General features: G+C 44.3%; 1 protein-coding gene across 1 annotated transcript; it reads left to right on the top strand.

Moving 5' to 3' along the window:
* Nucleotides 1–1,717: 1,717 nt before the first annotated feature.
* On the top strand, nucleotides 1,718–7,155 carry LOC311374513 (ATP synthase subunit delta, mitochondrial-like). Its single transcript, XM_084490349.1, has 5 exons — nucleotides 1,718–1,952; nucleotides 2,783–2,936; nucleotides 4,310–4,398; nucleotides 6,632–6,764; nucleotides 7,011–7,155. Exons 1-4 carry the CDS (start codon nucleotides 1,836–1,838, stop codon nucleotides 6,752–6,754), a joined length of 483 nt encoding a protein of 160 aa, XP_084346475.1. The 5' UTR covers nucleotides 1,718–1,835; the 3' UTR covers nucleotides 6,755–6,764; nucleotides 7,011–7,155.
* Nucleotides 7,156–10,793: the final 3,638 nt, after the last annotated feature.

A 10,793-nucleotide genomic window follows, 5' to 3' on the forward strand; every position in this document is an offset into this window, starting at 1 on the left:
CCTTGGTTAAGTAGGTCTCATTATCAGTTGTGTGAAAATGAAAACTTGGACGGACTTCCGTGGGCACTATAGACCCAAACATTGGAAGCACACTTTGTTTACATTTAGGGCTTTGTAACGGACTACACAACGTAAAGTAGCAATCAATCGATTGGTTAAGCGCCTTGCAACGAAGAGCTTTAATTCTAACAGGTATGAACTGATGAATAATTCCAGCCTCATCGCTCTGTGGAAAGTGCTTACAGCGTGCTATTTCCACAGCCCAGTTAAACACCAAGTTACCGATCCTGCTCGCATGATGCTTAATCGTGTAGCGCTATGAACTTCAATTATTGATTCACAAAGGAAGCATATGGGGGGGTTCTATGATAATGGGCTCATTTCATATCCGATCATGTTCTTCTCTCGTCCAGGCTCTCGTAACGCGTCGAAGCAACATGCGGGTTGCTATGGAAGGAGGCAGTAGGCTGTAGCCCATATCACGTAAGAATGGATATGTGGTAAAACGACTGCGTTAGAAGAAACCCTTCATAGATAACGACAGGGAAAACAACAAATCAAATCATTCACAATGATGGAACCGCACCAAAGCAAGCACATTGGATACAATAGCGTGTATTTAATAATCCTGCAGAAATGAACAGCGGCTCTGTGGAAGCTCATGTTTTGCATTAAAAGGCAATAAAAAAGGATCGGTAATACATTGCTTAAATTTATTTTAGGATAGGATAGGCCTATATCTAAACGCATTTAACACGCTGGACAAAAAAATACTGTCCAAATAAACTGTGACAATTGTGTAGATTATATAGCTGTTGCTTATTATTCCCATTTCCCATCAGTGTGCATTGAAAGCAACCTTCTCGGGAAAAAAAAAAGGTATGCACGATGGGCTTATCACATCATGCAAACAAACATCAGAAAGATACACTCACCTAAACGAATCATGTGGTCCATAAATCAAAACGGTGTGTTCTGTGGCAATAACACGAAAACTCTCACGGAACCCTTTCATTTAAATTTTAGGGACTAAGTATTTATGAATGAAACCCTATTGCTGGAGACACACCCACTCAGTCAGACCCGCACCACGTGACACGCTGCGTCTTCGCCCGAGGACCCGCCCACTCGGGGGTGGAGGCGATCGATCGGGCGCTCCTGAGTCGTGATTGAGATCGTCTGTGATGGAAATATGTTGGGAGGAAACCCCCGTTCAGGGTTCAGGATGACTTATTCAGGGGACTGTCTCAGTAACCAATAGACCTAGCCTTCAGATGTATTTTCTTCTTCAACTTTCAATATTGCACATGAAGTAGGATCTCTCATGTAGAGATTCAAGGTTTAATACAATTTTAGTTGTTGTGACGAATGGCAAGTGCATGAGAATAGAAAATGTCGAAAAGCTATGACGTTGTCTCTCACATAGTCTATGCTTTTGCGCCATCCGCTGGTATTGTACAATTATTGTCGCTACTGGTTAATACAAATTAGTCATTGCCAAACCTGAGCCTATATGTAGGTCTATTCCCTATCAAACATAGGGATCACATTAAAATGATTAAACATAAAAAAAAAAAAAAACATTTGTACTCATAATATAGCCCTGTTTACTGCATGCTGCTCAACTGAGGCTGCCGGGTGCGTGGACTACATCTCCCGGCATGCGTTTCGCAAAAAAAAGACTACACAATCCGGCATGACCCACACACTCAGCCCTAAAGCATTGTGGGTAGGTTACCAACGTCCTTGTCCTAGCAAAGCACACACACCGACTGTCTTCACGTCGGTCTCCGCAGTCCACCTCTACTCCTATCAACACCCGTCTGTCCCGCAGTATGATGGCAGCCAGGTTCCTCCGTCGCTCCGCGCCCATGCTGAGGCAGGCCCGCTGCTACGCCGAGGCGGTCTCCGGAGGGCCCCAGATGTCCTTCACCTTCGCCTCCCCGACACAGGTAGGAAAGGACGGGGAGACGGGAGGCTTCTGAGGCCTAGCTAGCTGGCGCTGGAGCTGGGTGACTTTCTGTACGGCACTGTGCAACGTGGTTACACCTGACTCGCTTTATCGTTGACTTGAGCCTTTCGTGATGATGCATGTGCCGCTGACATTTCTGCACGGCGCTTCTGCCGTCATTGAGTTGACTTGAGAACGGACGTGTCTCAGTGCTTATAGTGTTAGCTTGCTAGCCTAGCCGCTCATGGTAGATGTCAAACTTGACTCTGACTTGTCAATGGCGCTTGAACTCCTTACATTTCAACAACAAAATGCATGTTGAACAGGAATACAAGTGGTTGAATCGCAGTGTCCCGGGCTAATGTTGCTAAAGCCGTAAGGTCTTCATGTTTGCAGGAGTCTGCCTTTGGTTGTCGGATGCATACACTCATACCCTCATTCATTGAAACATTTGACCTTTGAATTGGGTATGCGTTTAGTGAAGGATGTTAAGTTCTGCATTCATGTCATTCTTTGAAAGTGTACATGAAGCTCTGCGTGAACGACTGCAATGCCCTTGACTTTATAACTCATGGTTTACCATCGTCTTTAGTAGCCTATGTAAATCCCTTTCGTTCAAACTATGTAACTTTTAATGATAAATGACATGCACACTTGTTGCTAATGAACGACAAATAATGTGTATATAATGATGTGTATGTGTATAATCTGTTTGTGTGTGTGTATATATATATATATATATATATATATAAGTTTAAATATAAATACATATCAGCACCAACATCATGTGCTTGTAGCCATCCAGTGGTTAACAGCCTCTCCCTCTTCCAGGTGTTCTTCCAGGGGGCGAGTGTGAAGCAGGTGGACGTGCCCACACTGACCGGGGCGTTCGGTATCCTGCCGGCCCACGTGCCCACCCTTCAGGTGCTCAGACCCGGGGTCGTCACCGTGTTCGGAGACGACGGCTCAGCTACTAAATACTTCGGTGAGCTTTTTGGTCTTTTTGGGGATCACTCTCCAAATACGTTGGAAGCGCTGCACGGCCATTACTAGTCACACGTGTCATACGTGCCTGTCTGTGAGAGCAGACAATTCTCCAGCACTGAAAAGGTTTAGATGTATTTGTACACATTATTGACCGGGCTAATATTTCACCAGTGTGTATACTGGGTGTGTTTATGCAATACCCCTGTGGTCACCCTACTCATGTTATTGTGTATGTTCATGTATTCAAATGATTTGGTCTTATTGGGTGTAAGTATATACAGCCCGTCCAGCAGGGGGCAGTGAAGTATTGAGGATGAGGATTGTGAGCTTCACAACTCAAAGGAAATGTACATTTCCTTATTTTTGTCAATTGAACAACTCGTATATGAGTCAACTGAGTGCTCCCACTGAGTGTTAAGACGAAATATTGGTAAAACGGTCAAACAAAGGCTTTCTCCAATTGAGGCATGTCATGCAACACCACTACCTCACTAAAGGCCAAAAATGACATTCAGGCCCCGTACACACGGGCGAAAACTATCCCTTTTCCTTTGATGCGTTTCAGGAATATCTCTGTGGCGCTGGTTCTCCACAAAAAAAAACTGGAGCGCATCAAACCTGCGCGCATGAAGCCCATGCGCGCTGTATATAAACATACAGTCGAGGAGGAGAAAGCAGTTGTTAAACCTTTTACATTGAGCAGAAATACTTTTTAATGTACAGTTAGTAATTACATTTACTAAGGGGCTGTATTTGAAGCTACAAAAATAATACAAATCAAATAAATAAAAAAATCAACGCAACTCTAACGTCCCCAGCTAGTGGGGGGGGCGATGACGTCATCTTTTGTGTTTCTGGCGTCCACACGAATCCGAACACGAAACCGCATAGGTCAGTTTTTATCTGAATCCACCATCGGAGGTGGTTTCAGAAAAGTGCGTTTTCGGGCACAGGATCCGCCTGTTTGGTCGGCCCAAACACACAAGACTTACGCGGTTTCACCAAAAAAATCGGCTTACCTTAAAGGGGACATATTATACCACCAGGTGTGATTAGCCATTACAAGCCGTTTTGAAAATGTGCCGTTTCTGACATCACAGGTGGGGCGTGTCCACCTAGATGTGTGACGGACAGATGAGCAACGTTTGCTACAGTCCACTGGGTAGGCTGGTAGACTGATCTATCCAGCACACACATCTAGGTGGACACGCCCACCTGTGACGTCAGAAGCGGCACATTTTCAAAACGGCTAAACACACTCTCACCTGGTGGTATAATATGTCCCCTTTTAATTCACGTCGTAATAAGCATTAACGTACAGTTAACTACCGTTCTAGTAATCCTTCACTCGTGGTGTTAACGTGTGTGCAGTGAGCAGCGGGTCGGTGACGGTCAACGGTGACTCCTCGGTGCAGCTGCTGGCGGAGGAGGCCGTCCCCCTGGACCAGCTGGACCTCGCAGTGAGTACCTCTCCGACACGCGCCGCCCTCTCTCCGCTCTGCTCCTGGTACCGGTGACGGAGAAACAAACGCGCTCCAGAACACACACTTCCCCCGATGGGATTGGAGAAGCGATGGGAAATGACGGGACTTGTGACCTGCTGAACCTCTTGTGCCTCAGGGACAGGCGCTTCACATTTATATAAAGCCTGCTCGACTTTTAAGATCTGGCTCTTGATTTCAACTTACAATGCATCTACATGCAATGCTTTATTTAATTTGAGAACTGATGACATTGAACATTCTTTTTTTCATCAATCATTCTTTTTTACTTTTTGTTGTTAATTGAATTGTTTCCAGATGGCTTGCTGGGATATCCAGGCTTTTTGTGTAGGAGACAACACATCTCTTGTGTTTTGATACATGCATATTATGCAACGTGATGTGCGAAAGGCAATTTATTTTGTCTAGTTTTAATGAGATTTATGTAAAGAGATGTGATTCATGGCTGTGAGCAACAGCTATTTGACCGTGGAGTTGTAATTTTCCATGCGAAGGACCCCCTTGGTATAATCGGGTCCCCAGTGAGCCAACTTGTAGTCGATGTTTGATGGAGAAAAAAGGGCAACGTGTGAATGTCAGTCTTGTTAATACTCTGCCGTGCAATTATAATCCAGCGGCATGGAGGCGTCTCTCTCCTTGACCTTGAGCCAGGCCCCGTTGCCGCCGCTAAGTTGACTGGGGGTTGCATTCAGAGGTGTGATTATACCGGCCCTCGCCTCCCTCAGACCCTGGCTAACAGCGGCCCGCACAGCCCTACTGTTAATAAGCAGGGAAAGGTCAGTCACAGCTGAGTTACAGCGAAATGGTCAGCCCCCCTGCCGTGAGACCTTTTGACTCCCAGCTATGTTTGGCATTTTGCCTTTCTAATCACCACTGTGACAAATGAAGCTTTCAGAGGCCAGAAAAATAAACCGCGGTTCGGATTTGCTACACTCGTACTTTTCCATCGTTCTTTTTTTTTTCCCGGTTTGCTCCGCACTTGACCTCGCCGCGCTGTCTTTTAGCGGTCCGTGCTAACGCGGTCCGTGTTAACGTGATTTCAGCACGGCGGCTCCTACGGGTTCTGCTGTTGCACAACCCCTGTTCCAGCCGCATCGCTGGCTGCAATGTTTTGGTAACAGTCCGGTGGTACATAAGCTATCCATGCAATTTAAAGGTCTACGTTAAATATGGATTGTATCTACTTGCCATTACGTTCCAAGTCTTATTTTTGGAGAGATATTGATGCCCTGATGGGAAGCACAATAAGGTCCGTTACTTGTGGACTTTACTTTGTACGCAATACGTAATGGATACTGGATCCATAAAATTCATTAAAAGCAATGCGTCACACCGGGATACGTAATGTACACTTGGTTTAATTGATCCGTAAGACCAGTGGGAGATAATGGTATACATCTCGGGTGAATTTAGATGTATATGCTACTCGGGGGGGGGGGGGGGGGGGGGTCAATGAAGAACCTAGCGGCTGATGTGTGATCAATTTCTCTGTGCAATATATATGGCCGTGGAAACGGAGATTGTTTTCTGCGTGTGTGTGTGTCTGCGGGATGAGGTTTTTGTATTGTCCTGTACTATTTAAAAGCTATTTTAAACGTTGTCCTGGTATGGATGCGTTGCCGTTTTTTTTGAAGACCCATTAGTTGACCTCCGGTAAAAAACAAAAGCGTTATTTTTCAGAGATGGCCTCTGCATTTGGCCTTTCTCATCATTTCTGTGACAAAGGAAGCTTTGAGGCTAGAAAACCGTTCTGCCGTTACACAAGCTCGTTTGGACTTAGCGATCCCTATTCCAGCCGGAGAGCTGCTTGCGTTGTGGTTGTTAACGGTCTTCTGATGCAGTAGCTTCTTCTTGTAGCTACCATCATGTCCAAGTCACTGGAGGGCTATCGATTGGCACGGATGTATTGTATGTTGTACGTCCTTGCACTTAAAAATAGTAGGGTTACTTTGTTGTATACAGGGAATGGGTTAACCTAACGATTGTTAGTGCTTGGCACTTTGTTCTATGAACATCCGTACTGTACCAACAGCGATATATTGTTTCTCCTTCTTCTGACAAATATACTTAGTGTAAGTCGTTTTGGATAAAACCGTCTGCTAAATGCACTAAATGTAAATATAAATGTTTTGTCGCTTTTGGAAATCCCAGTACTTGACCCCCAGTTAAAAACCCAAATGTTGTTTGTCAGGCGGCCAAGGCCAACCTGGAGAAGGCCCAGTCCGAGATGTCCGGCGCCTCCGACGAGACGTCCAAAGCTGCTGTGCAGATCAGCATCGACGCCAACGAGGCCATCGTCAAGGCCCTGGAGTAGAGCTGCGCTGGTAGGAGACGTCTGAGCCCATTGTACCATAATGATAAAGGGGCAATGTTCTATTCACTGCTTTATTTTATTAATCTGCTGCCCTGAAGTGCCTCTGCGAAATTGAATATAACCTCAGTCAGATATGCAGAATGTTAAATGTATTCACCAATTTGTCTATGAAGCACTTGCAAGAGATGATGTGGTCATTGTTTGCCCAGAATCCAGTAATCATTCTGATGTTTTCGTTTTTCTCTTGTTGTTTCAGGTGCGTTTTCCTGTTGGTTTGGAGAAACTGAAGGCAGTCCATCTTTGTTTCCCTGGCGTGTTCATGTCAGTAACCGCAAGATCTCGTTGCTTGCTTTGTACAGTGGATAAAATTACTAATAAATGTATTTGGAAGAACATGTGAATATTGTCTGGTTTCAATTCTCTATGAAAAGCAACCTTCTTGTGTTCATTGTTAAAAAAAAGAAGCTGAACCGATCAACCAATTCTCCTTGTGGTCAATAGGTGGCAGCAGATATCCGTGTGTTACTTTGGCTGATCAGGCCCTAAAACGCAAATTGTATTGAAGTCGATGGCGTTTATTTTACAACGGATAATTAAGGAAAACTTTATTTTATCTCTAGTTTGTGGACTCTCAAATTATAAACATCTCCTGCCCAAGCACTATTCCCTTCAGTTACGCTGCACCCAGCGGCTGCCTTGGTGTGCTTGGCAGTATTAGAAGGGCATGAGTCAACATGGTGAGTGCAGGCATTCTAAGGGAATGCCAGAAAAAGTGGTCATTAACCGTGGAAATATGAACCTTTGGCTGTAGATCTGTCTAAACCCTCGCAGAGCCCTTAACATCATCCACGTGCGGCTACATGCTTTCGGAGAAAGTAACCGCAACCTTTTTATTTTTAATGTCAAATCTCCAGGGTGGTTTGGTCGTGTGTGTGTGTTTATACGCGAACCCGCTCACACGGGACACGTGGTGAATAACACTGAAACCACAGATGTGTCACCAGCAGGCTCCACATGAAGAATCATTTGCTCTTTGGTCATGATGAAAAATGTCTGCTTGACAACCCGTCCTTATGTATCCAGAGGGGTGGAAATGGTTAATCAGACTATAGTGCTGAGCTGTGTTCCACTTTATCTAAATAGATTAGAGACTTGGTTCACATGAACACAACATTTAAGGTCTCTCACTCACTTCCTCCTGTTACTTTCTGTTTCTCATGTCCCAATCCTTATGGTGAGACGCACGCACACTGAATGCCTACGCACACACACACACGCACACCGAATCATGCAGAGACACACACACACACACACACACACACACAAACTCACACTACGCCCTTCAGTCAGCTGCCGCTCAGCCCCTGAGTGCCGGCCTGCCGGGCGACTTGACTCATACTGAAGGCAGCAGACAGTCCAGATGAAAGCCGTGTCATAACCGCAGCAATTCATCCACATTTAGCCTCTGCAGCGATACAACGGTTCACTTTATGGGAGTCCTGCCTCCGCCCAGAGGAAAGAGCTGCACACCATTAGCATGTGCCTGCCATTTAAGTGCCTATCTATTTTCAGGCTTTTTCCTCTGCTCCTTTTGTACTCTAAATACGCCTTGGAATGAAGAGATGTACTATTGAGTCATTCAGCTGATCTGAAGTGACTTGGACGGAACAAACCACCTGGTCGTAGTGAATCTTTGAAGGATTGAACACACAACCTTATGAGGAGTGTATCATTTGTAAATTGTATACTTACAATGCACTTGTATATTATTATTATTTAATTGGACAAAGTGATTTAATATAACAATTGCTATGGGCTGGGTTTCATACTGACCTCCTAGCAGAAACGATATACTTGGACAATTTATGGAACTATTTTGAATCTGTTGAATTCCATAGCACTTGAACCACATTAGCGAAGTGAAACTCCTCGACGTTTCAGCCCTGATAGATGAAGTCTCTTTTGAAACACAGAAGTGGGTTCCCAGGTAATCCAGTCATAGCAACGTGTCAGTGTTTTAGAAGGCACACATGTTTTTAACCGTGCCCACGTCATCATGTAATGGCCCAGTGTGTCCCTACCACAACGCATGCCAGCCGATGACGCCATCCGACAGAAGACATCTCGGACTGTTTCTACATGAGGGTAGAAACAAACATATCTTACTTACTCTACTCAACCAGGAAAAGGTCACAGTTAGATTAGAAAATCTCTGCTCCGAGTGAGTCCTTGCCAAGATAGGCAGAATCGTACAAGTTATTACAGGAAAGTTACAAACATCATGCAGCAACATATAAAATGAGAACATAACCTAAGCACGTTGACATGTTAAGAAATCTGCCTCATCATTATCAAAAACTCAAAGTGGCCTTTTCTACACTTGCTTCTGAATGTTTATTTCTGTGAAATGTCAATAATGATTGAACCATTGCAGTAGCAAAGAAAATAAAAGTATCTCTGAATGCAGTTAAGTGTCACTGTGTGTAAAGATTGATTAGACTATACGGCTTATAAACATAATGGGTAAAAAAACAATCTAAGGTCGTTAAATTCTGCTCAACATCCCAGTGATGTTATGTGTTACCCTCAGAAGGTGGGTTGATCCAGTTTGCCGGGAAAGTTCTAATTTTCCAGAATGTGTGAATGCCTTTCATGGTAGGCCTTTACTTAGAAGTACTAAAGCAGGATTACCCTGTACTGTACATCTGTGTTTGCTGCATCATGGCCTCAGGCAACCATTATTATTGTTGTTATAATAGAAAATAAGTGAGCAATAAAATGAATCACAAAGCGGGTGAGTAAGGCTAGCGTCTTAACACAACACTGGTTCAACGCTGAGTGACACACAGCGCCGTCACTAAACGTGATGGGTGCATATATATATCTATATCTTTATCTATATATATATTATGGTGGATGTCCTACCTATAATGTCTACAGAGATGATATGGTTTTTGCATATATGGGTTGTAAGTTGTATGTATGAACCATGAAAGCAGAAACAAAACCTTGCTGGGAACCAGTGACTTCCAAAGCGATGAGTTGTGAAAGCTCATGGTTTCAGTGCATTATGTAAAGTGAGTTTTGCCCTTGGCAGTAGGTTCTGTAATACAGGCGGACCTTGATGTGGAATCAGGAGATGAGTCAAATGTTTTATTTTATTGAAGAGGTGGATTCACGTCGTTAATCACCTATCAGCCAGTTTCATTCTCTTTCAATTATACTTTATGGGTACTGGATGATCTCCTTGCCAATTCAACATGATTATAGCAATTATTATAATTTAAATTAGTAGTGAGTATACTACTCACTATTTAATCTATGATGGGATGTTAGGTCATTTGAAAACTACCTGTATGATTGTTTCATACGTACAATTCATGCCTACACTTCTACTACAAACAAGACTCTCAAAGCAGCTCCTTGAAAGATTCCCAGTATTTGGTTTATTTTCTTAATTAATAATACAGTTTCAGCTTGAGTCGGTCAAACACGACTAAGTGTGTAGCAACTGGGACGTTGTGGGGGGAGAAGAAGAAGAAGAATTTTTTATTTTTGTCATTGCACAAGTACTCACGAATTGGTTTTCTGCATTTGACCCATCACACTAGCTGCAGAGAGAGAGGGAGAGAGAGCGAGAGAGAGAGAGAGAGAGAGGAGAGAAAGACAGAGACAGAGCGAGAGAGAAAGAGAGAGAGCGAGAGAGACAAACAGAGATAGAGAGAGAGACACAGCGTGAGAGAGAAAGAGAGAGAGGCACAGAGAAAGAGAGAGAGAGAGAGAGAGAGAGAGGGGGGGGGAGAGACAAAGAAAGAGAGAGAGACACAGAGGGAGAGAGAGATAGGTTTCTTAACACACAGTGGAGCTGATTGAAGTGCTGACCTTTCGGGGGGGACTGTGTGCAGAGGGGGGCTGCAGGCTCTCAGTCAGCTGTCAGATACTGCATCCAGCCTGGGAGTGGGAGTCGGGGCTCTGACACCAGCCTCCTACCACTCTGCCCTGTTTGTGTCATCCATCCCTCCATTCTCCCTGCCTCCGT

The sequence above is a fragment of the Micromesistius poutassou genome (genome assembly GCF_964030765.1).
Source record: "Micromesistius poutassou genome assembly, contig: SCAFFOLD_5387, whole genome shotgun sequence".
In the NCBI taxonomy this organism is placed as follows: domain Eukaryota; kingdom Metazoa; phylum Chordata; class Actinopteri; order Gadiformes; family Gadidae; genus Micromesistius; species Micromesistius poutassou.